Genomic DNA, 27469 nt, shown 5'->3' with positions numbered 1-27469 from the left:
CTTTTTAGCAGCTGCTCTCTTAATTCGATGAACTTGCCTGGCAGAAATCTTCCTCATTATGCCTTTATCAGCACAAACACATCTGTGCTCAGATTCACTCACAAATCTCTTAACAGTATGATGATCACGCTTAAGTTTTTGGGAAATTTCTAATGTTTTCATCCCTTCACCAAGGCATTGCACTATTTGATGCTTTTCAGCAGCAGTGAGATCCTTTTTCTTTCCCAGGTTACTTGAAAACTGTGACCTGCTTAATAATGTGGAACATCATTTTTAAGTAGTTTTCCTTTAATTAGAATCACCTGGAAAACTAATTATCACATGTGTTTAAGATTGATTTCAGGGATCCATTGAGCCCTGAGACACAATACCATCCACGAGTTTATTTGAAAAACAAAACAATTAAATCTTTATCACACTTAAATCCAATTTGCATAATAATTTGGAACACAGTGTAGTTTCTCCTTGACCCATATACTGTATATAGGAGTAAACCGTTGGTAGGAAGCTAACAAAAGTTCCTAAGATTGAACAAGGAAGAACACTGGCAAAAGATAAGCAAGGGCGGAAAAGCGGCGGTCAAAAAAGAAATCGTATAAATTAGGCACGACTCTCAAAATGATCTGTGGAGACCTCTTCATGAGGACCTCAGAAGATAGTTCAATACTGAGTAAGGAAAGATGTATATCTTGGTACCGTGTTAGCCAGTAGATAGAAAAATATTTAGAATTGAGCGTCCTCAGTAATTAAGTACACAACATTAGACGTGATGCAGCTGAAAGTATCGGGTAGCTTGTAGTACTGATGTGAATTGGGGATCTTTATCTTGTCCATGGTCATTATAAATGGACAGGTAAAAGATCATATTGGGTACTTCTTGGAGTCTCGCTTTTTGAGTTTTGGGGAAGCAATCTTCTTTTTTAGAGACCATTCTTGCAGGTTTCGTTAGTGGGGTTAACTTCCAATTCGTGTCGATCGGCATCCAGGAGGGTAAATTAATCGGAGAAATACCCAATGTCTCCCAGGCATTATTTAAATCATCTGGGGTGTGCACTGAGACCTGTTGGCCTTCTATATTGATTGTGAGGCCAAAAGGGTATAACCATTTGTAGGACAGACCTTTGGCTTTCAGTTCAGACAAGAGGGGTTTTAGGATCCGTCTCTTTGTGAGGGTAGAGGGAGCTAGGTCTTGGAAGAGCTGAAGTTGAGAGTTATCATAGAGAATTTTATCTCGTTCTCTGGCGCTCGCTAGAATGGCGGCTGTATCAACATAGCTGAGGAGGCCACAGATGACATCTCTTGGGGGCTCATCTGGTTTCGCTCTCAGTGCTCGATGCACTCGTTCAATGGTAATAAAGTTTGCTCTTTTTTGACCGTGGAGGTTACCGAAGATCTCTCTGGAGAATTTTTCTAAGGATTCACGCGCATAGGATTCCGGAATGCCTCTCAGACGAATATTTTTCCTCCTGTTTCTGTTTTCCTGTTCCTCTACAGCCAGTAGGGCTGTATTTATGTGTTGTTGCTGTTGGAGGACTTGTTCATGGAGGCAGGATATAACATCCACTGTGTCAGTGTTGGCTGATTCTAGCGCTTCAACTCTTTGTCCCAGGTGCTGAAAATCCGAGCACATTCCAGATAGCTCATCAAGAAGGGGCTTCATATTCTGGGCCATTAATTTTTTCATGAAGTCCCTGGAGATCGGCGCCAAATCTTCAAAAGAAGAGCCAATGTCAGAGCCCTCTCCGCTGGAGTCAGACTCTTCCATATTGTCAAGAGAATCTGATTTTTTGGGGGCACGTCTTGAGGGGGTATGGGTGGGATCTGACTTTTTTCTTAGATATTTGTCTAGGTCTCCATGTGCACTACGTTTCTGTTCATCAGCTCTGGACTTAGTCGCTTGTTTTTCACGCTCTTTTTGTGATTTAACCATGGCGGTGCTTTTTTGAGCGTGTTAATCTGTTATCACAATTTGGACATGAGATGATGAGTTTAACTGAGCATCATACAGAGTTTAGCGCTTTATCATGTAAGGGCAGCTAGATGTCGTTGTTATAGCAGCACTTGTATTATCTGTTAAATGTGCGGCTCAATCAATGGCGATGTTAATAAAAAAGAGAAGTAGAAAAGAGAAGTGCCTAATATTAGCAAAACTAGAATGTTCAAAACAGTCCTTAAATTTTGTTGCCTGAAGATGATCCATTTTCATATAAAGGCCACTAGATGTCGCTGTTGTAGTGGCAGTTATGTTTATTTTGAATATATGGCGTTATCAATGCCAGATCTTTCCTTCTGAGCACCGTTCTCCCAGCTGCTGTCTCACGGACCTCAGAGTGCCTGTCACAGGCACAGAGCTGGATGTCCGTCGGGGCAGATGAACCCCGGATCCTCAGTGTTTTATTTTAACAAGGCCAAACATGAGGAATGACGGGGTTTCCCTAGTAATTGACAACCCCTTTAAGAAAATACAATTTTTGGTTTAAAAATTTCCAACATTAAGAATATAAAAAAGGCTTCTCCCTTGTGTGGCTTCTCTGATGTTTATTAAGAGTTTATATCCATGTAAAACATTTTCCACATTCTGAACTTTAAAAAGGCTACTCTCCTGTGTGAGTTCTCTGATGTATAACAAGACTCCATTTTTGGCTAAATAATTTCTCACATTCTGAACAGGAAAAAGGCTTCTTCCCTGTGTGGGTTCTCTGGTGGTTAACAAAAGATGATTTATGGTTAAAAGATTTCCCACATTCTGAACAGGAGAACGGCTTCTCCCCTGTGTGGGTTCTCTGGTGGTTAACAAAAGCTGATTTATGGTTAAAAGATTTCCCACATTCTGAACATGGAAAAGGCTTCACCCCTGTGTGGGTTCTCTGGTGCTTAATAAAAGAAGATTTTTGGCTAAAACATTTCCCACATTCTGAACATGAAAAAGGCTTTTCCCCTGTGTGAGTTCTCTGGTGTATAACAAGAATCCATTTTTGGTTAAATAATTTCCCACATTCTGAACAGGAAAAGGGCTTCTCCCCTGTGTGGGTTCTCTGGTGGTTAACAAAAGCTGATTTATGGTTAAAAGATTTCCCACATTCTGAACATGAAAAACGCTTCTCCCCTGTGTGAGTTCTCTGATGCCTATCAAGATTTGATTTCTGGTTAAAAGATTTCCCACATTCTGAACATGAAAAAGGCTTCTCCCCAGTGTGGGTTCTCTGGTGGTTAACAAAAGGTAATTTATTTTTAAAAGATTTCCCACATTCTGAACATGTAAAAGGCTTCACCCCTGTGTGGGTTCTCTGGTGCTTAACAAAAGATGATTTATGGCTAAAACATTTTCCACATTCTGAACATGAAAAAGGCTTTTCCCCTGTGTGAATTCTCTGGTGTTCATCAAGATTCGCTTTCTGCTTAAAATATTTCCCACATTCTGAACATGAAAAAGGCTTCTCCTCTGTGTGAGTTCTCTGGTGTTCATCAAGTTGCGCTTTCTGTTTAAAACATTTCCCACATTCTGAACATGAAAAAGGCTTCTTCCCTGTGTGAGCTTTCTGGTGTTCATCAAGATGCGCTTTCTTGTTAAAACATTTACAACATTTTGAACATGAAAAAGGCTTCTCCCCTGTATGAGTTCTTTGGTGTCTAACAAGACTACATTTACGTCCAAAATATTTCCCACATTCTGAACAGGAAAAAGGCTTCTCCCCTGTGTGGGTTCTCTGGTGTTTAACAAGATACGATTTCTTGACAAAACATTTCCCACACTGGGAGCAAGAAAATCTCTTCTCCGCTGTGTGAATTTTTTGTTGTTTAAGAAAAGACTTTTCAAGGGTAAAACTGTCTCCATATTCTAAAGGTGAAAATGACTTTTTTGATTTAGGAGTGGTTCGTTTCTTAATGCTTATTTTGTGACTTTGATATTCCTTAGTAGTCTGTAATGAATCAAAAGACAGGACATGTTTCAAAGGTTCAGATAACAGATCATTGCTGTGAAGGGATGATGGTATATCTGGAATAATGACATTCACTTCAGTTGTATCTTGTGGGATCGCAAGATCATTTAATTTAAAAATTGAAGATGTCAGCTGTCCCTCTGATCTCCTGGTACAGTCATCTGCTAATACAAAAAAACAATTATTTTTTAAATAAAATATCTTTGAATTTTATATTTTTTTAACATTTCTACTTAAATTGTCTGTAAAAATGGCACGTGGTTTTAAAATATCGAATCATTCACCGAGACAATGACAGTTCACAGTCTAACAGAAAACCTCATAACATGAATCAGTGGAGCGTGGTGTTCAACTGTTTGGTCATTCTCCCTCCCAAACATGGAATTAAAAGCCATCAAACAATGCTATGTAGGCAAAAATAATGCTAATAAATAGTCTACTCATCTCTCAAAAAACAAGTCTTTACTCAGGTACATCATCTGTCAGTGGAAAAACAGTGGTTTCTACATTATTAGCGGATCAAAGGCTCTTGATAGACAACATGGCTTCCATAAACCAATGCGGCAATATCCGCTCTCCCAAAGTCAAATCTCCCCCTCGCTTCTGAGCCTTGCAGTGTGCCCACACCAAAGTTAGCATGCAAGTATTTGGCATTACTGTAGTGATAAGAAACCACTTAATTTACGGTGTGTGTTTCCTGGATCACAATCTGGGCACTATGTATTGGGGAATAAAATGGCAAATGTAAAATTTTCACTCTCAACATCCACTGAGTGCTAATTTCTAGAAAGTGCCTGTGGAGTCAAAATAGTCACTTCTACAGATTAATTCACTGAGGGTAATTTCCAAAATCGAGTCACTTTATGGGGATTTCTACTGCTCTGGTTTTCAGCCATTTGCTATTTAGTCATACTAGAGTTTCTGTAAATGGTGTGTCCCATCTCCTTTGGGACCTGATCCTGCAACATCTGTTTCTGTTATCAGGAGCCACCTTTTTCATTCTACAGGCGGCACTGGTGATAGAGAAGACTTCAGAACTAGAAGCTCTGGCCAGCACAGGCACTGTCCAGCCACTACGATTAGTTGCCTGGGACGAGTAGTACTATCCAGTCTGGCTTTATGGGTGTGTGCGCTGTGCAGCTGAAGTAATCTGCTCCCTGCTTCAGCCATTTGGAAAGCACCACACCGTACCAAAGTTTGAAACATATTGCCGGAATCTTCCAGACACAGCCTTGTTCTCCTCCGGTCAGTCCTGTGTGCTCAGCTCCCGAATTGTGTATTTGTTTCTTGTTGTGACCCTGGCTGTTTACAGACTACTCTTCTGTCATCTGATTTTGTATTTTCTCTGCCCTCCTGGTTCTAACACAACACCTGATCATTCTTCTTGCCATCTAAGAACAGCAGGTAACACCATGATACAAGCCTAGGGGTCCATGTGTAAGTCCAAATCCGTGTAGAGGGGTTAAAGGGTGATGAGAAAGGTAATTCCTATTTGCACACTACTGTAGTGAAAAACTGTGAGAATAGACAATAACACATCTACTGAAATGATCAAACTCAACAGTCTTCATAATGAAAGAATGAGTAACTAGTGGTGAAACCTCTCTGGAGTAATTAGAGTATGGGGCACGGTGGCGTTTGGCAATCTAAACTATTGTACTGGACAATATTTTCTGTCAGATGAGTTTCAAGAAGAAATATTAGACATTCACAGAGAACTTTTTGTAATAGTGCAGAGCTGAAGTGTCTTAAATTTAGATCTCGGGCATTTGGAAGAGGCAACGGAGATCTATTTTTAAAGACTACCAGAAAGTTACAGATTCACATAAGTGAGGAAAGGAGAGAAGGTAGATTCATCCAATAAGACATCAGGATTCTTGGATGCCAATGGGTCGCCTGCCAGGGCCATGGGGTACTCGGCACTGGGTCCGGTTCTTAAAGGGGATGTCACGGTGGCTGCGACCCATTTTGGCATCACGAACAGGATGGACCGACCCATCTAACAGACTGTCATTTGTTGAAAGACTGTGGACTGTAAAACTGCCGCCAAAACTGCCGCCATTACTGCACCATGTGCCGTGCAGGAGGAAAAGGGCACATTGTCGTGGATGGCACCTGGAGGAAAGGCGCTAAAACTATGGCCACCCCTCATCAGTATTACTATGTGAGGGAAATATGCCCATCAATGAGAGGTCCGCCTCCTAATCTGGGATGGCGGGGAGAAGAGAAAGAACCGCCCACGAAGACGGAAGTGGTGCAGAGAAATTGCGGGAAACGAGACCGAGGAGGCAGTGCCGGAAAGCAACATGACGGAGGTGAGCGGACACCGGAGCGTGGGGTGGAGCAAGAGGACTCTCCCAGCCGGGACCTGCAAGAGCTGCACCCGTCCCTGATGATGGATCCGGACCTCCTGTGGAGAGAAGTGGAGGAACTGACCCGGCAGCTCATGCGGATGCAGCAGGAGACCATGACTGGGTGGAGTGAGGCCTTCTTTGGAAGCCTTGCCGGATAACCACCAGCTACCCTGACCGGCCCGGAGCAGAAAAGAAGTTCCGGCGCTCCAGAGGCAGAGGTAAGGGGCATGACCCTGATGACCCCGGTGGCAGAAGGCCCAACAGACATTCCCAACTCACCTCCACCGCTATATACACCCGACCAGGGTTTCAAGGCCCTCGGTGACACGCCACCGCACCTTGAGGGTATCCCGGCAGCCAGCTCTGCAGCAGCACCTAGGCCCAATGACATCCTGCTGGGCCCTTTCCCAATCCCGCCGACTCCAACACCCGGAGGGATATGTTACAGCTACCCCAGGATGACAGCGGCCTGAGGCAGATGACAGCCCCACTTACTCCAGTTAGTGGACCCCAGGATAGCTCCCCGGAACCCATGGTGTTCGCAGAGGGACCCGCGGAGGAGGATGATATGATTGTGCTCCAGGGGGAGATCCTCATGATTACCTGGCGGAAGCATTGCAGGCGTCGGGAGGAGAGGGTGAGACAGGATTCCCTAGACAGGGAAGCAGCATTTGAGGAGAGGAATCTGGCAGCGAATGCCCGAATGTGTAAAATACCTCTGGCAGAAAGGGGACCACTGCGACAGGGGGAAGTAGTGGTTTTCAATCAGCGGAGAGGCTGGGGATTCATCAAAGAAGCCGGAATGATAAATTAAATCTTTGTCAACCGGAGGGATGTGGAATCCCATCTAATGGAAGGACACCCTGACAGGAACCTAAACGCCGGTGACAGAGTAACTTATACCCGCCACATCAGCGTAAAAAGGTGGTACGCTCTAGACTGCAAGAGACGTGCAAAAACCTCAGTCCCTGGCAAGCGCAGCAGGCCAGGCCAACTCCTAAATGTGACCAATCCACCCAGACAACAGTGGTGGAACCAGCCAGCAGGCCCTGGTGTGCAGTACCAGTGGAACATTATGACCCTGAATTTTCCCAACCGTCCAGGGCTACCCTGGCAAAGGAGATAAACAGTTTTTGATTGCAAAATTTGAATATGACTACTGAAAGTTAAAGTTGTTCTAGTTTAAAAGTTTCATTTAACCGGCCAGGTTTCCGTTAACCGTTTATTTGTTTAAAAGGACATCAGGATCATGGACAGTGAATGAATCACAAACTTTATTGTATATAGTTGGAGCTTCTTAAGTTGCTTTCTTCTGGTTTTACATGGAACTCAAAGGGACGCTCACCTTAAAGTTCATATTTGCTTACAGAGACCTGAAGAAAAACCCGTTTGGCGTGGCAGAATCCCAGGTCTTGATAGGCGCATTGTAGCCTGCCCAAAACCTACGTTGGGGGTTAACGAAAACGGGTCCCCCACATCGTTGCTGCTGTTAAAGTGCTAAATAACTTGAATAATAATCGCACCTTTAAATTTGCTACCTCAGTATAGAATGTGAATATGAATATTGATTGCACTTAAGACAATGTTGATTTGTTGCACTTTAAGAAAGTGATAGTGTTTAATGAAAGAAGTAAATGGTATTTTGAATTCTCAGACAGTATTAAAGAATAGGAAAATGAAAGAGAAGCTAATGTTGGTTTTAGCACTTTGAATAAAGAAAGCCTTAAAGTAGTATACCCGTAAGGGTAATTGCTATTTTATAGTAAAGTTTTCTATTTTTGAAAAATGTTATTATATTTATGTATATATGTTCCTGTAACGTTAAAGTATTAATTCCTCCCATAAAGGGAAGCCATAGTCTTACCTGTTTTACCTGCTTCTATGCATACCAAAAATATTTTGCATGTCTTTTTATTAACTTGTACTGTTGCATTTTTTTCCCCAGACTGGGAGCACTGGATTTAATGGGGGGCAGAGGATGTCACGCTTGGAGGCAAGGGAAGATCTCTTCTATCAGGTAAACACATACACACAACATGTTCACACTCCAGACCAGAAGGGGGAGCTCTAAACCCGGATTAAGGGGAACTTCCCTATATTCTGGTCTGTAGAGAAAGGAAGTCAGTCTGTCAGAGGACAGAGAAGTGTGCAGTCGGACAGTGAGTGTCAGAAAGACTGAAGGGACCATGTAGCCAGAGTTGCTGCAGCTCCAGGAGAAAGAGAACTGAGAAGGAAAGGACAGTTTGTAGAAAGTGTGCAGGTGAACAAAGCACAGGAGAGTGATATCTGGGAAGGTTAGCTGTGACTGGACTACTTCCCTGGCTGAGCAAAGATTCTGGTAGCCGGAAGATCAAGGTTGTGTTGGACTCCAAGAGGCACAGCAGAAACCGGCAGGACAGCTGGATTATAAATCACCTGTCCGCCTTAATAGCCAGGAGGCACAGTGACACATAGAGCCCAGGTCATGATAGAGACCCTGTAAAAAGGCTCGAGCCACCTGTCATACGGGTTCTTGTCCCACCTTTATGGAGGACAGAGAGGAACTGTGAGGACCTTGCAAGAAGCCATAGGCAGTAAAGGACTACAATACCACCGCGCTATGAGGAAGGCTTTCATCTCCACCTGGTAGAGGGGACTCTAAACTTGCTTCCAAGCCGGCCGGACCCTGCCTGTACCTGTGATCTGGTGCCCTGGACTGCAGTTGCCTGAAGCCTTCAGTAAACCAGGTTAAGAGACTGCAAACCTGTGTCCTCCGTTTCTTACCGCATCACTCACCATCTCCACCTATACACCGGGAGCCCTGGGGACCTACTTCACCTGTGGGAAGTTATACCATCAAGCTGCCATAACATCACCCCAGCAGACCCCTTTAAGCAGCGTCGGTCCCCAATGACCGAACACCACAGGTGGCGTCACGAACACAAACTTTATTCCAAATCCCCTTTAAAGACTTTTCTCTTTCGTTGAGTGCCCAGGGCCATGGACTGGGTCACAGCCACCATGACATCCCCTTTTAGTACCGGACCCGGTACCGAGTACCCCACGGCCCTGGCGGGCGACCCACCAACAGGATCATTACCCTCCGCTTTCTCTTACAGGCCCATCATAATATTTATCTTCAAGTGATTTTCTAACGGTTCAGCATATTGTACGTACGCTGTAATTTGGCTTTGTAGTTTACAGATCTGGGCAGGTAACGGTCAGCATCTTCTAATCCCAGGGGATAGATGGATCCTCAAAGTTGTAAGTTCTATAGAAAAGGGCTTTTAATGCCCAATGTCTTCTGTACAATTTTGGGTGGAGGGGAATTTTGTGGTCTAGAGGCAAAATGGTGATCACACGATTGTGATATGGCTGGACTACATGACTGATAATGCAGCCACAGCCGGTGACTGAGAAAAATCTGTGACTTCTCGGCATTTAATGTTTACTACTCACCAGGGAGGTTATCTGCACAGGTTTCCTCTTTACACCACTCATCACCTTTCACATATGTCTCTGTAGTATTAATATTGGTCAGATCTTCACCCTGAAACAAAAATTATAAAAGTCACAGACAGATGGAGAAATCACATCTATGATCACGTCTGATCCTGCCATCTCCACCGTTGTCATTACACAAGTATAAAACATAATACTGATGGATAAAACATGACTGGGCACAAGACCTTCACAGCCATCATAGGGGAGATCTCATGACACCTATTCTCCATCTACCTGATGATCCCGAGGAACATTGGGATATTCTTGTTTACAGTCCTGTGGAAGAAGAGGATGGAGACATCTCTCTGGTATTGTCTTACTGCATAGATCTGGAGGAAACACATGCAGGGACTGAATTAATTATTTACATACAGATAATTAAAGCCTGTGTGTATTTAGTCCTCTCGATTACCTGGTGATGTGAGGGGCTGAGGAACCTTCATTATGGTGTCCTTGTATAGATCTTTGTGTCCTTCTAAATACTCCCACTCCTCCATGGAGAAATAGACAGCGACATCCTGACACCTTATAGGAACCTGACACATACAATGATACAGTCATCCCCCAATCCCTCCATCGCATTACTGTATAATGTCCCAGTATTCCCAGCAGTGTCACCTCTCCAGTCAGCAGCTCAATCATCTTGTAGGTGAGCTCTAGAATGTTCTGGTCATTGATGTCCTCATGTATCAGGGGGTGAGGTGGAGGCCCCGTGATTGGGCTCAGGGGTCTTCTGCATCCCTCAGACTCATTGTCCTGACAGCGCTCACTAGAGGTCTTCTTCACTACTGTGTAATCCTGGTTATGGAGAGACACATTAATAAATCTCACTACAGACATTTCCAGAGTCCTCACCTCTCCAGTTATGTACATCTGTTATTCCCATAGATTAGTATGATGTAATGTGATGTGATGCCATCAGAATCTTTCACCTCTCCAGTAAGACGGAAGAGGATCTCCAGGGTGAGGTGTAATATTCTCTCTGCCATCTTGTCTCTTTCCATATCCATCTTTGATGGGTAAGTCAGGAAGATTTTCTTATATAGAAGGTCTTCACTGAGAGGATCCAATATTGTAGACACCTGAGTGAGAAGATAATCCGATGTAACATCATAAAAATCCTGTGTAATAATACAATTACTGGATATAATAAGGGAAACATACGAGTAGATTTATTATTTTACAGTATTTCGTTTTCTTCTTTACATCTACTAATAAAACCTATATATTTTAGGCCACAGACAACAAGCAGTTTCTTCCTCAGAGTCGGCAGCTGAATACGTTTCTCATAGACTCATCTTCCATAAAGCTAATTCTCGTCTCATTTACCGACACTGGAATTTTTACCACCAAAATTTAGTTTTAGTCCCAGATTTTATATTTTCACCCAGGAAGTGGGAAAAAATGGCACCAAAATTTGTCCCACAATTTCTACTGAATGTGGCAATACCCCATATGTGGCTGTACAGTACTACTTAGCCATACGGAGTGACTTGGGAGGGACGGAGCACTATTTGCCTCCTGGAGGGCTGATTTTCCTAGAACAGTTTGCAGACTCCAAATACAGAGCCCCTACTTGCTAGAAGAGCAGAATCCCCCCTCAAGTGACCCCATTTGGGAAACTATACCCCTTGGGGAATTTATCTACAGGATTAATGACAATTTTTACTCCATGGGTATTTTCCAGAAACAAGCAGCAATGAATGTTGCAGAGTGAAAATTGCAAACTGCCGTTGTAGTGACCAGTACGCTGTAGTGACCAGTACGTTGCAGTTACCAATACGTTATGCCCATCCTGTGCTTCTGGAGGCATGCACCCGTAAGTTAAGCGCTTCAGAATGGTGCTTCAGAAATGCCAAACGTGGATGCAATATATGGTTTAGGCACACTGTGGGGCTCAGAAGAGAGGGGGGCATTTGGATTTGGGAGTGCAGAATTTGCTGAATTTCTTTTGGTGGGTGAGGAGCCATTTCACTTTTCCAGAGCCTTTGTGCTACCAGGAACGTGGAAGCCCCTACATTACCATTAACAGATGACACACCTGAGTGGAGACTTGCTTTTTATGTGGATTGAGTTGAAGCTTTTATTGGGAACATTTTATATATAACGTTTGGGATCACATTTTGCCGTCAATGTACTGTAGCACCCCAGGTAACCGGTTGCTACAGTGATATTGCCTTTCCTTCGGGGAGGGTAACATTATGCTTAGAGGCAATGGAGTTCTCTTTACCAAGTAAGGCACCCTCAAACAACACATTCTGAATCCAGGCCAGGGGGGAACTCAGGACCCGGATCCAGGGGAGCTTCCCTGAGCTATTTGTATCCTGACCTGGAGAAGGAGTTAGCCAGTCTGATAAAGACACTGAAGGAGAAGGAAGTCTGGAACTGAGAGAAGACAGAGAGGCCGAGCAGCCACGAGGGAGCTGCAGCCTCTGGAAATGGAGATTGCCAGAGAGGAGCTGGTCGAGGAACCTCAGCTAGGCGGAGCTGGTAAGAGAGGTGCAGTTGAGCAGACGTGGGAGTCTGCAGCTCCTGGCAGAAAGTGGAAGAAAAGCAGTGAAAACAGATAGTGAGCCGTGCAGCAGAAGTGTGAGCTGCATCTCCAGGACAGAAGATATCCCGAGAAGTTGAACGTAGTGAGCATCAGCAAGGACCTCGCATACAGAGCACAAGTAGAAAAGGCTTACGGACCTCAACTGGGAAGGAGATTCTCCCATTGCCTCTGAGCCGGCCGCACCACAGGACACCTGTACCTGGTACCCTGGACTACTACCACCAGTAAACCAGGTAAAGACTTTACCACTCTGTGTCCTCCACTTATTCGTCGGCACACAACATCTTTGCCGCACACCTTGGGAGCCCTGGGGACCCCACTTCACCTGTGGGAAGCGTCAACATCCAGCCACCATACCATCACCCCAGAGGACCCCTGTTATGATCTGGTGGCCTAGGAGCAGCATGGACGAGCTCTGGAGTAGGTGGCCTCTATACTGACCGCAGACCCTGAACTTAACACCGCAACTATAAGTAGCCGTGGGATGTTCCTGTCACTCCCTCGACACCTCGTCACAGCCGGAGGACTAATTACCCCTAAAGAAAGAAACAGGAAAATTATCTTGCCTCAGAGAAAATCCCCAAAGGAAAGACAGCCCCCCACAAATATTGACTGTGAGAGGAGAGGGAAATTACAAACGCAGACTGAAAACAGAATTTAGCAAAGGAGGCCACGCTACCTAGAAAGAAAAGACAGGACAGAGTACTGTGCGGTCAGTATTAAAATACTACAAAAATCCACCACAGAGAATAAAAAAATCTCCACACCTAACTAAAGGCATGGAGGGTAACTCTGCGACTCCAGAGCTTCCAGCTTGGCTGAATAAATCCTTACACAGACAAAGCTGGACAAGAAAAAACATAGCAATTCACTGAACTATAAAGTCCACCGCATGTGGACTGCAAAAACAAAGCCAGGACTTATCTTTGATGATTAGGACAATCCAGCAGGAGAAACCAAGCAGAGATGTAAATCCTCCAGAAAACAATGGACAACTGGCACTCACTAAAGGGTGAAGCCAGACTAAATAGCCCCGTCCAAAGTGGAAGCACCTGATGACTGCTGTGAAGGACAAACAGCAGCACTACCACTTATAACCACCGGAGGGAGCCCAACAGCAGAACCCACAACAGAATTCACAACAGTACCCCCCCTTGAGGAGGGGTCACCGAACCCTCACCAGAACCCCCAGGCCGATCCGGACGAGCCAAATGGAAGGCACGAACCAAATCGTCAGCATGAACATCGGAGGCAACAACCCAAGAATTATCCTCCTGGCCATAACCCTTCCACTTGACAAGATACTGAAGCCTTCGTCTTGAAAAACGAGAATCCAAGATCTTCTCCACAACATACTCCAACTCCCCATCAATCAACACCGGGGCAGGAGGATCAACAGAGGGAACCACGGGCACCACATATTTCCGCAACAAAGATCTATGAAAAACATTATGGATGGAAAAAGAGGCTGAAAGGGCCAAACGAAAAGACACTGGATTGATAATCTCAGAAATCCTATAAGGACCAATAAACCGAGGCTTGAACTTCGGGGAAGAAACCTTCATAGGAACATGACGAGAAGACAACCAGACCAAATCCCCAACCCGAAGCCGGGAACCCACACGCCGACGACGGTTGGCAAAACGCTGAGCCTCCTCCTGAGACAACACCAAATTGTCCACAACATGAGCCCAAATCTGCTGCAACCTGTCAACCACAGAGTCCACCCCAGGACAATCAGAAGACTCAACCTGCCCTGAAGAAAAACGAGGATGAAACCCAGAATTACAAAAGAATGGTGAAACCAAGGTAGCAGAACTAGCCCGATTATTAAGGGCAAACTCGGCCAATGGCAAGAAAGCCACCCAATCATCCTGATCGGCAGACACAAAGCATCTCAAATAAGTTTCCAAAGTCTGGTTAGTTCGCTCGGTTTGGCCGTTTGTCTGAGGATGAAATGCGGAAGAAAAAGACAAATCAATGCCCAGCTTAGCACAAAAGGACCGCCAAAACCTAGAAACAAACTGGGAACCTCTATCGGACACAATATTCTCTGGAATGCCATGCAAACGAACCACATGCTGAAAAAACAACGGAACCAACTCAGAAGAGGAAGGCAATTTAGGCAAAGGTACCAAATGAGCCATCTTAGAAAACCGGTCACAGACCAGCCAGATAACAGACATCCTCTGGGAAACAGGAAGATCCGAAATAAAATCCATAGAAATATGCGTTCAAGGCCTCTCAGGGACCGGCAAAGGCAAAAGCAACCCACTGGCGCGGGAGCAGCAAGGTTTAGCCCGTGCACAAGTCCCACAGGACTGCACAAAAGAACGCACATCCCGTGACAAAGAAGGCCACCAAAAGGACCTACTAACCAAATTTCTGGTACCAAAAATCCCAGGATGGCCAGCCAACACAGAACAGTGAACCTCAGAAATCACTTTACTAGTCCATCTGTCAGGAACAAACAGTTTCCCCGCTGGACAGCGATCAGGTTTATCAGCCTGAAACTCCTGAAGAACCTGTCGCAAATCAGGGGAGATGGCAGAAAGAATCACCCCCTCCTTCAGAATACCAACCGGCTCAAGAATCCCAGGGGAATCAGGCAAAAAACTCCTAGAGAGGGCATCAGCCTTAACATTCTTAGAACCCGGAAGATACGAGACAACAAAATCAAAACGGGAGAAAAACAGGGACCATCGGGCCTGTCTAGGATTCAGCTGTTTGGCAGACTCGAGGTAAAGCAGATTCTTATGATCGGTCAAGACCACAATACGGTGCTTGGCCCCCTCAAGCCAATGTCTCCATTCCTCAAATGCCCACTTCATAGCCAACAACTCACGATTGCCGACATCATAATTGCGTTCCGCAGGCGAAAACTTTCGAGAAAAGAAGGCACACGGTTTCATCAAGGAACCATCAGAATTCCTCTGAGACAAAACGGCCCCTGCCCCAATCTCAGAAGCGTCAACCTCAACCTGAAAAGGAAGAGAAACATCCGGCTGACGCAACACAGGGGCAGAAGTAAATCGGCGCTTAAGCTCCTGAAACGCAAAAACAGCCTCAGAAGACCAATTAGCTACATCAGCGCCCTTCCTCGTCAAATCAGTCAGGGGTTTAACCACACTGGAGAAGTTGGCAATGAAACGGCGATAAAAATTAGCAAAGCCCAAAAATTTCTGAAGGCTCTTCACGGATGTGGGCTGGATCCAATCATGAATGGCCTGAACCTTAACCGGATCCATTTCTATAGATGATGGAGAAAAAATGAAGCCCAAAAAAGAAACCTTCTGTACTCCAAAGAGGCACTTAGACCCCTTCACAAACAAGGCATTATCACGAAGGACCTGAAATACCATCCTGACTTGTTTCACATGAGACTCCCAATCCTCTGAAAAAATCAAAATATCATCCAAATATACAATCATGAATTTATCAAGATAATTCCGAAAAATATCATGCATGAAGGACTGAAACACAGATGGGGCATTAGAGAGTCCGAATGGCATCACAAGATATTCAAAATGGCCCTCGGGCGTATTAAACGCAGTTTTCCATTCGTCACCCTGCTTAATACGAACAAGATTATATGCCCCTCGAAGGTCAATCTTAGTAAACCAACTAGCCCCCTTAATCCTGGCAAACAAATCAGAAAGCAAAGGCAAAGGGTATTGGAATTTGACCGTGATCTTATTCAAGAGGCGATAATCAATACAGGGTCTCAAGGAGCCATCCTTCTTGGCAAAAAAAAAAAACCTGCTCCCAATGGAGAAGAAGATGGCCGAATATGCCCCTTCTCCAAAGACTCCTTTACATAGCTCCGCATGGCGGCATGTTCAGGCACAGACAGGTTGAAATGTCGGCCCTTAGGAAACTTACAGCCTGGAATCAAGTCAATAGCACAATCACAGTCCCTATGCGGTGGAAGGGAACTGGACTTGGGCTCATCGAAAACATCCTGGAAATCTGACAGAAACTCAGGAATTTCAGAAGAGGGGGCGGAGGAAATTGACATCAGAGGAACGTCATCATGAACCCCCTGACAACCCCAACTAGTCACAGACATAGATTTCCAATCCAACACCGGATTATGTACCTGTAACCATGGAAACCCCAGCCCAATAGCATCATGCAAATTATGCAACACCAGGAAACGACAATCTTCCTGATGGGCTGGCGCCATGCACATGCTTAACTGTGTCCAAAACTGAGGTTTATTTTTAGCCAATGGTGTAGCATCAATACCCCTCAAAGGGATAGGACTCCACAAAGGCTGTAAGGGAAAACCACAACGTCTGGCAAATTCTAAGTCCATCAAATTGAAAGCGGCGCCTGAATCCACAAATGCCATGACAGAGAATGATGATAATGAGCAGATCAGGGTCACAGATAACAGAAATTTAGGTTGTACAGTACTGATGGTAACAGAATTAGCGATTCTCTTGGCACGCTTAGGGCAATCAGAAATAACATGAGCAGAAACGCCGCAGTAAAAGCACAACCTATTCTGACGTCTGAATCCTTGGCGTTCAGCTCTAGACACAATCCTATCACACTGCATTGGCTCAGGACTCCGCTCGGAAGACAATGCCATAGTGTGCACAACTCTGCGCTCACGCAAGCGCCGATCAATTTGAATGGCCAGAGACATAGAATCACTCAGACATGCAGGCGTGGGGAAGCCCACCATAACATCTTTAACAGATTCAGAAAGACCCTTTCTGAAAATTGCCGCCAAAGCATCCTCATTCCACTTAGTAAGCACAGACCATTTTCTAAATTTCTGGCAATATGATTCTGCCGCTTCTTGACCCTGACACAGGGCCAACAAGGTTTTCTCAGCATGATCCACAGAATTAGGTTCATCATACAATAACCCAAGCGCCTGAAAAAAGGTGTCTACATTAAGCAAGGCCGGATTCCCAGATTCCAGGGAAAATGCCCAATCCTGCGGGTCGCCACGCAACAGAGAAATGACAATTTTTACCTGCTGGATGGGATCACCAGAGGAACGGGGCTTCAGAGCAAAAAACAGTTTACAGTTATTTTTAAAGCTCAAAAATTTGGACCTGTCCCCAAAAAACAGATCGGGGGTAGGAATTCTAGGCTCTAAAACAGGAGTCTGCACGATATAATCAGAAATACCCTGTACTCTAGCAGCAAGTTGATCCACCCGAGAAGCAAGTCCCTGAACATCCATGTCAGCGCCTAACTCTTGAGCCACCCAGAGGTGAAGAGGGAAAAAAAAACACAACAGAGTACAGAAAAAAAAATGGCTCAGCACTTTCTTTCCCTTCTTTTCAGATGCGGTTAACTCATTGTTGGCCAGTTGTACTGTTATGATCTGGTGGCCTAGGAGCAGCATGGACGAGCTCTGGAGTAGGTGGCCTCTATACTGACCGCAGACCCTGAACTTAACACCGCAACTATAAGTAGCCGTGGGATGTTCCTGTCACTCCCTCGACACCTCGTCACAGCCGGAGGACTAATTACCCCTAAGGAAAGAAACAGGAAAATTATCTTGCCTCAGAGAAAATCCCCAAAGGAAAGACAGCCCCCCACAAATATTGACTGTGAGAGGAGAGGGAAATTACAAACGCAGACTGAAAACAGAATTTAGCAAAGGAGGCCACGCTACCTAGAAAGAAAAGACAGGACAGAGTACTGTGCGGTCAGTATTAAAATACTACAAAAATCCACCACAGAGAATACAAAAATCTCCACACCTAACTAAAGGCATGGAGGGTAACTCTGTGACTCCAGAGCTTCCAGCTTGGCTGAATAAATCCTTACACAGACAAAGCTGGACAAGAAAAAACATAGCAATTCACTGAACTATAAAGTCCACCGCATGTGGACTGCAAAAACAAAGCCAGGACTTATCTTTGATGATTAGGACAATCCAGCAGGAGAAACCAAGCAGAGATGTAAATCCTCCAGAAAACAATGGACAACTGGCACTCACTAAAGGGTGAAGCCAGACTAAATAGCCCCGTCCAAAGTGGAAGCACCTGATGACTGCTGTGAAGGACAAACAGCAGCACTACCACTTATAACCACTGGAGGGAGCCCAAGAGCAGAACCCACAACAGAATTCACAACAGACCCCTTTAAGAGGCGTCGGTCCCTACTGTCCGAGAACCACAGGTTATGTCACGAACAATAGACTTTATTCACAATACCCCTTAACCCCTTCACCCCCAAGGGTGGTTTGCACGTTATGGACCGGGCCAATTTTTACAATTCTGACCACTGTCCATTTATGAGGTTATAACTGGAACGCTTCAACGGATCCCGGTGATTCTGACACTGTATTCTCGTGACATATTGTACTTCATGATAGTGGTAAAATTTCTTTGATATTACCTGCGTTTATTTGTGAAAAAAAGGGAAATTTGGCGAAAATTTTGAAAATTCCGCAATTTTCCAACTTTGAGTTTTTATGCAATTAAATCACAGTGATATGTCACACAAAATACTTAATAAGTAACATTTCCCACATGTCTACTTTACATCAGCACAATTTTGGAACCAAAATTTTTTTTTGTTAGGGAGTTATAAGGGTTAAAATTTGACCAGCAATTTCTCATTTTCACAACACCATTTTTTTTTAGGGACCACATCTCATTTGAAGTCATTTTGAGGGGTCTATATGATAGAAAATACCCAAGTGTGACACCATTCTAAAAACTGCACCCCTCAAGGTGCTCAAAACCACATTCAAGAAGTTTATTAACCCTTTATGTGTTTCACAGGAATTTTTGGAATGTTTAAATAAAAATGAGCATTTAACTTTTTTTTCACACAAAATTTACTTCAGCTCCAATCTGTTTTATTTTACCAAGGGTAACAGGAGAAAATGGACCCCAAAAGATGTTGTACAATTTGTCCTGAGTACGCCGATACCCCATACGTGGGGGTAAACTACTGTTTGGGCGCATGACAGAGCTCGGAAGCGAAGGAGCGCCATTTTACTTTTCAATGCAAAATTGACTGGAATTGAGATGGGACGCCATGTTGCGTTTGGAGAGCCCCTGATATGCCTAAACATTGAAACCCCCCACAAGTGACACCATTTTGGAAAGTAGACCCCCTAAGGAACTTATCTAGAGGTGTGGTGAGCACTTTGACCCACCAAGTGCTTCACAGAAGTTTATAATGCAGAACCGTAAAAATAAAAAATCATATTTTTTCATAAAAATTATCTTTTCACCCCCAATTTTTTATTTTCCCAAGGGTAAGAGAAGAAATTGGACCCCAAAACTTGTTGTACAATTTGCCCTGAGTACGCTGATACCCCATATGTGGGGGTAAACCACTGTTTGGGCGCATAGGAGAGCTCGGAAGGGAAGGAGCGCCGTTTGACTTTTCAATGCAAAATTGACAGGAATTGAGGTGGGACGCCATGTTGCGTTTGGAGAGCCACTAATGTGCCTAAACATTGAAACCCCCCACAAGTGACACCATTTTGGAAAGTAGACCCCCTAAGGAACTTATCTAGAGGTGTGGTGAGCACTTTGACCCACCAAGTGCTTCACAGAAGTTTATAATGCAGAGCCATAAAAATAAAACAAACATTTTTTTCCCACAAAAATTATTTTTTAGCCCCCAGTTTTGTATTTTCCCGAGGGTAACAGGAGAAATTGGACCCCAAAAGTTGTTGTCCAATTTGTCCTGAGTACGCTGATACCCCATATGTGGGGGGGAACCACTGTTTGGGCGCATGGGAGGGCTCGGAAGGGATGGAGCGCCATTTTGAATGCAGACTTAGATGGAATGGTCTGCAGGCGTCACATTGCGTTTGCAGAGCCCTAATGTACCTAAACAGTAAAAAAAAACCACAAGTGACACCATTTTGGAAAGTAGACCCCCTAAGCAACTCATCTAGATGTGTTGTGAGAGTTTTGAACCCTCAAGTGTTTCACTACAGTTTATAACGCATAGCCGTGAAAATAAAAAAATAAAAAATTTCCCCCCAAAATTATTTTTTAACCCCCAGTTTTGTATTTTCCCAAGGGTAACAGGAGAAATTGGACCCCAAAAGTTGTTCTCCAATGTGTTCCGAGTACGCTGATACCCCATATGTTGGGGTAAACCTCTGTTTGGGTGCACGGGAGAGCTCGGAAGGGAAGGAGCACTGTTTTACTTTTTCAACGCAAAATTGGCTGAAATTGAGATCGGACGCCATGTCGCATTTGGAGAGCCCCTGATGTGCCTATACAGTGGAAACCCCCCAATTATAACTGAAACCCTAATCCAAACACACCCCTAACCCTAATCCCAATGGTAACCCTAACCACACCTCTAACCCAGACACACCCCTAACCCTAATCCCAACCCTATTCCCAACCGTAGATGTAATCCAAACCCTAACCCTAACTTTAGCCCCAACCCTAACCCTAACTTTAGCCCCAACCCTAACTGTAGCCTTAACCCTAACCCTAGCCCTAACCATAGCCCCAACCCTAACCCTAGCCCCAACCCTAACCCTAACCCTAATGGTAAAATGGAAATAAATACATTTTTTACATTTTTTTATTTTTCCCTAACTAAGGGGGTGATGAAGGGGGGTTTGATTTACTTTTATAGCGGGTTTTTTAGCTGATTTTCATGATTGGCAGCCGTCACACACTGAAAGAAGCTTTTTATTGCAAAAAATATTTTTTGCGTTACCACATTTGAGAGCTATAATTTTTCCATATTTGAGTCCACAGAGTCATGTGAGGTCTTGTTTTTTGCGGAACAAGTTGACGTTTTTATTGGTAACATGCTCGGGCACGGGAGATTTTTCGATCGCTTTTTATTCTGATTTTTGTGAGGCAGAATGACCAAAAACCAGCTATTCATGAATTTCTTTTGGGGGAGGCGTTTATACCATTCCGCGTTTGGTAAAATTGATAAAGCAGTTTTATTCTTCGGGTCAGTACGATTACAGCGATACCTCATTTATATCATTTTTTTATGTTTTGGCACTTTTATACGATAAAAACTATTTTATAGAAAAAATAATTATTTTTACATCGCTTTATTCTGAGGACTATAACTTTTTTATTTTTTCGCTGATGATGCTATATGGCGGCTCGTTTTTTGCGGGACAAGATGACGTTTTCAGTGGTACCATGGTACATGCACAGCACTCTGTCAGATCACCGATCTCACTTACAGCCGTGCAGGCTGCAGCTTTCATCTGCAGCCTGCACGGCACCCGGAAGTAATCCCTGCAGGATCCGGATGCAGCCCCGCGGCCATTTTGGATCCGGGGCCTGCAGGGATAGGAGGTAGGAGACCCTCGCAGCAACGCGATCACATCGCGTTGCTCCGGGGGTCTCAGGGAAGCGCGCAGGGAGCCCCCTCCCTGCGCGATGCTTCCCTGTACCGCCGGAACACTGCGATCATGTTTGATCGCGGTGTGCCGGGGGCGGTCAGTGACCGCTCCTGGCACATAGTGCCGGATGTCAGCTGCGATAGGCAGCTGACACCCGGCCGCGCTCCCCCCGTGAGAGCGGCCGATCGTGCTGGACGTACTATTCCGTCCTTGGGAATTAGGGCCCACCCCACATGGACGGAATAGTACGTCCAATGGCAGAAAGGGGTTAAAAGACCTTTCCCCTTCTATTGGGTGCCCAGGGCCACGGACTGGGTCGCAGCCACCGTGACATCCCCTTTAAGTACAGGACCCGGTACCGCGTACCCCACGGCCCTGGCGGGCGTTCCATTAGGCCGAGCATTTACTTTGGGTTTCCATCTAAATCTCTGCGTGACGTGATTCAGATGAAACCCCCGAGGGACCATTCACTATAATGAGGCAGCAGATTTACTCTGGACTTCGTCTGGCCTCTGTTCAGCTCTCTTCTTTTCAGAAGTGCACAAAACTGTGGCAGATGGCACTTTTATGTCCATGCAAAAGATGGACACCGTTGGATCACAGGTCAGATGGCGTCCACAGTGCCTCCATATGCCTCATTATAGGGAATCTTCCGCCAGAGTCTGAATCGAGTATTTTAGAGATTAACACAAAAACCTGGGTGCAAGCGCCGAGCACAGGATAAATGTGCGCCAAGCCTTATTGCGATCTTTGGTAGGCAGAATGAAAAAATCAATAGCATGTGAAGAATTGGTTTTATCGTATATACTCGAGTATAAGCCGACCCGAGTATAAGCCGAGGCACCTAATTTTGCCACGGAAAACTGGGTAAGCTTATTGACTTGAGTATAAGCCGGGTATGCATGGCTCCCCGGTCCTTGTCCTGCTATGCATGGCTCCCCCATCCCGTCCTGGTATGCATGGCTCCTTGTTCCCTATCCTATTCACCCTCCAGCGTGCCCTCGCAGAATCTCGATGGTTCCAGCTTCCTGCAGCTCTTCCTGTGCCGAGCGATCACATGGTGCCACTCATTAATATGCGCTGCACGTCTATGGGAGTGGAGACACATGCATATTCATTACCTTAATGAGCGGCGCCACGTGATCACTCAGCCGGAAGAGCTGATGGAAGCCAGAACCATCGAGATGCTGTGAACGTGCCGGGACCACCGAGATGCTGCAAGGGCATGCTGGTGGGTGAGTAGGATGTCTTCTGGAAGCCGGCGGGTGTCACTGTGTGCTGCTACAAGAGAAATTAATGCAGGCACAGTGACAGCCGCAGCCGCTGGCTCCTGCCTCATGTGACCTGCTGCTATGCCGCTCCCCCTCCCCCACCAGCTTTCTGGACAATTGACTCGTGTATAAGCCGAGGGGGGTATTTTCAGCACAAAAAATTGTGCTGAAAAACTTGGCTTATACACGATTATACTGTATATCAACTTAATAAACTTAATGGTATGTCTGCTGGCTGCTATGACTGTTTTTTTTTTTTCTACCTTCCCCTGCATGTTTTCTCATTTTAATTCCTTGATGCCAATACACAGTTTGGCTTTATCTTTCCATTTGGATCTATTTCCCCTTGCATTTTCCCTTCTGACTTCTAATTAATCCCCTCCTCTGTCTGTGACCAGTCTCCCTGCTGCCCCTCCCTCCTGATCACACCTGGCCTATTTCCTGAGCTCTTAGGCTGTTATAAATTCAGAGACACAAGTCTGTCTGGACCTTGGTCTGTCTCTAAAAGGATAACAACAAATATTATAGCAGAAATATGCCAGAAATGAGCCAGAAGTGAACAGAAGGTAAGACTAACCACTGTTAATAACTGTACTAAATTTCATTCACTTTACACCACACTATGCTGACATACGCTCTAACAGTTTTGGCTCCCTTACTCCTCACTCTCCTTCGCTATCCTCAAACCCCAGCACCCCCTAACCAAGTAATAATCTCTCCTTCCCTCATGCCTCCCCACCTGACCACCTCTGCTGACCTGCTCCTCAACCTCAGATCTCTCCTAATAAAACACAAAACAAGCCGCCTACTCTCCTTCTCCCACCTGCTCTGTCTCTCTCTGCTTCTCTTCACCGCTGGAGACATATCTCCCAACCCTGGGCCCCCACAGCTCATACCGCCTATTTCCACCCCCTCCTATCGCTCCCAACCCAATATAAACACCTGTAATCTTGCCCACCTCAAATCCGTGCCCATGACGCCCACCCCCCTGCACCCTCTCTCTGGATCACTATAGAATGCCCGCTCCATCTGCAATAAACTCCATGTGATTCACGACCTCTTTACCTCTCGTAATCTCTTCTTTCTGGGCATCACCGAAACATGGCTGACACCCTCTGACACAGCCTCCCCTGCTGCACTATGTTATGGTGGCCTCCACTTCACCCACACTCCTCGCCCTGGCAACAAACATGGTGGAGGAGTGGGTCTTCTCCTTTCTTCCAACTGTACCTTTAACCCAATCCCACCTCTACCCTCCCTTATCCTCCCTTATCCTCCCCTCTTTTGAAGTCCACTCTTTCTGCATCTACTCCCCCTACAACCTCCAAATGGCCATCATATACCGACCTCCGGGCCCGACCACTGCCTTTATTGACCAATTCTCCACCTGGCTCCTTCACTTTCTGTCTGCTGACATTCCCACCATCATCATGGGTGACTTCTACATCCCCATTGACACCCACCAGTCAGCAGCCTCAAAACTCCTGTCCCTTACTTCATCCTTTGGACTTACTCAGTGGTCCTCCTCAGCCACCCACACAGACGGACACACATTAGACCTGGTCTTCACCTGTTTATGCTCCCTATCTAACTTCACAACCTCCCCTCTCCCTCTATCTGACCACCATCTACTCACTTTCTCATCCCTGTCCTCCTCACCTGTCACCCATGTCCAGCACCATGCGCACCCATGCAGGAACCTCACACACCTGGACACCAACACACTCTCTGACTCTATCCTACCACTGTCCTCTATATCCTCACTCCACGACACAGACACTGCTTTCTACAATGCCACTCTTGCATCAGCTATTGACATGGTCGCCCCTGTCATGCATAGCAGATTGCGACGAACCAATGGACAACCCTGGCACAATAATATCACTAAAAAGCTTCGGCAAGTGTCCAGAATTGCAGAACGGCGTTGGAAGAAAACGCATTCACAAGATGATTTCACTGCACTCAAACAAGCAGCACTGGCATTCAAATCAGCTCTCACCTCTGCTAAACAGGCCTACTTCACAACCCTCGTATCTTCCTTATCCCACACCCCAAACAGTTGTTCAACACCTTTAACTCCCTCCTCCGCCCACCACTGCCCGCTCCGAGTTCCCTCGTTGCCGAGGACTTTGCCACGCACTTCAAAAATAAGATAGACCAAACAAGGCAAGTCTTTATTGTCCAACCACCACACCCTCTTTGTATGAGAGACCAATGCCCAAACCCCATAACTTCACTCTCCAAAATCTCTGAAGGGGAGCTTGCTCATCTTCTCTCCAAATCACACCTCACCACTTGTGCACTTGACCCCATCCCATCCCACCTTCTCTCCAACCTCACCACCACACTAATCCCATCCCTAACCCATCTCTTCAACCTTTCACTAACTTCTGGTACCTTCCTTTCTGCCTTCAAACATGCCACAATCACACCTATCCTCAAAAAGCCTTCCCTTGACCCGAGCGCTATGTCCAGCTATCACCCCATATCTTTGCTCCCATTTGCCTCCAAACTCCTTGAGCAGCACACCCATGCTGAACTTTCCTCTCACTTTGCATCTAACTCTCTCTTTGACAACCTACAATCCGGCTTCCATCCCCACCATTCCACTGAGACTGCCCTGACCAAAATTACTAACGACTTACAGCCAAAGCTAACAGACAATTCTCTATACTCCTCCTCCTAGACCTGTCCTCTGCCTTCGACACAGTTGACCACTGCCTCCTACTACAGATCCTCTCTTCCTTTGGGGTCAAAGACCTTGCCCTATCCTGGATCTCCTCATACCTTGCCAACCGCACATTTAGTGTTTCCTACTCCCATACTACCTCTTCATCTCGCCCCCTCTCTGTTGGAGTCCCCCAAGGCTCTGTCCTAGGACCCTTACTCTTCTCAATCTATACTCTCGGCCTGGGACAACTCATAAGGTCCTATGGCTTCCAGTACCATCTATATGCCGATGACACTCAGATCTACCTCTCTGGCCCAGATGTCACCTCTCTGCTGTCCAGAATCCCAGAGTGTCTATCAGCCATATCCTCCTTCTTCTCCTCTCGCTTCCTCAAGCTCAATGTGGACAAATCTGAACTCATTATCTTTCCTCCATCACGCATATCTTCCCTACCTGATCTATCTATCAAAATAAATGAAATCACACTTTCTCCTGTCCCCAAAATCCGCTGCCTCGGAGTAACCCTTGACTCTGCCCTGTCCTTCAAACCGCACATCCAAGCTCTCGCCACCTCTTGTCACCTCCAGCTCAAAAATATTTCCAGAATCCGTCCTTTCCTCAACCCACACTCTACCAAAATGCTTGTGCATGCCCTAATCATCTCCCGCCTCGACTACTGCAACATACTCCTCTGTGGCCTACCTTCTAACACTCTCGCACCCCTCCAGTCCATCCTTAACTCTGCTGCCCGACTCATTAATCTCTCTCCTTGCTACACTTCTGTTCCCCTCTTTGCAAATCCCTTCACTGGCTCCCAATTTCCCAGCGTATCCAGTTTAAATTACTAACACTGACCTACAAAGCCATCCATAACCTTTCTCCTCTGTATATTTCCACACTAATCTCTCAATATCTTCCCTCACGTAATCTCCGGTCCTCCCAAGACCTCCTCCTCTCCTCCACACTTATTCGATCGTCACCCAATCGCCTCCAAGACTTCTCCCGAATATCACCCCTCCTCTGGAATTCAGTGCCCCAACACATCCGATTATCCACTACTTTTGGATCCTTCAAAAGAAACCTGAAAACCCACCTCTTCAAAGAAACTTACAGCCTGTAAAGACCACACGGCCACCTCAACACCATTGGAGCTACTGCAACCCTCGACCTACTGTCTCCTTCCCCATAATCCTGTAGAATGTAAGCCCGCAAGGGCACGGTCCTCTTCCCTCAGTCTGTCATTGTTAGTTTGTTTGCTGTAAGTGATATTTGTATTTTGATGTAACCCCTTCTCATGTACAGCACCATGGAATTAATGGTGCTATATAAATAAATAATAAACTTAATAACAGTGTTTCTGATCTCAACATTTTTATATACGTTTTGGGTCATTTAGCTCAACTTTCTCTGTAGGACTTTAAATTCTGTGAGTTCTTCCACCCCCCCTCCTGTTTTCTGTTACTTTTTCATTTTGGAAACTATAGGTGCATTTGGTATGTTGTCTTTTGTAAAACTCATATATAGTAGGACGACCCAGATCCCCCATATATATTATGGAGGATATATATGAATCAGGTGCCCGTGCGCATAAAACACCAGTGGGTATATTATATGCAGCGTAAGCCACCATGTTGAAAACAAAGCACAGCCCTCCGGGCACGACAGAAAAACACAACACAAATAATTATATACGGTTCAGTCCTCCTTTGTTCGGGGTCCTCCCGCACACTGTTATGGAAAAAAACACTTTCAGTCCTCAGCTCCTGTGAGAAGTACAGCTTCTCCCCACAGCACCAAACCAACTGAACCACAGGTCTAGGTATCATGACATCACTGCAGGTCCTCAAACACCTGCAGATCCTGCAGA

At 45.4% G+C, this 27469-nt stretch overlaps 1 protein-coding gene across 2 annotated transcripts in view; it reads right to left on the bottom strand.

Moving 5' to 3' along the window:
* Positions 1-2349: 2349 nt before the first annotated feature.
* LOC143764706 (uncharacterized) overlaps positions 2350-27469 on the bottom strand; it is a 44696-nt gene continuing 19576 nt past the window's right edge. Inside the window, exons 2-7 of one of the 2 annotated variants that reach the window (XM_077250560.1) lie at positions 10711-10860; positions 10397-10576; positions 10191-10314; positions 10013-10107; positions 9734-9824; positions 2350-4102 (exon numbers count right to left, since the gene is read on the bottom strand). In XM_077250560.1, the coding sequence (XP_077106675.1) occupies positions 2595-4102; positions 9734-9824; positions 10013-10107; positions 10191-10314; positions 10397-10576; positions 10711-10788 (2076 nt within the window). In that variant the 5' untranslated portion in view covers positions 10789-10860 and the 3' untranslated portion in view covers positions 2350-2594. Of the gene's footprint in view, positions 4106-9733; positions 9825-10012; positions 10108-10190; positions 10315-10396; positions 10577-10710; positions 10861-27469 lie in introns of both variants that reach the window. The other variant, XM_077250559.1, reaches the window with a different exon arrangement.

The sequence above is a fragment of the Ranitomeya variabilis genome, chromosome 4 (assembly GCF_051348905.1).
Source record: "Ranitomeya variabilis isolate aRanVar5 chromosome 4, aRanVar5.hap1, whole genome shotgun sequence".
Taxonomy (NCBI): domain Eukaryota; kingdom Metazoa; phylum Chordata; class Amphibia; order Anura; family Dendrobatidae; genus Ranitomeya; species Ranitomeya variabilis.
This window is presented reverse-complemented; position numbering and strand designations above follow the sequence as displayed.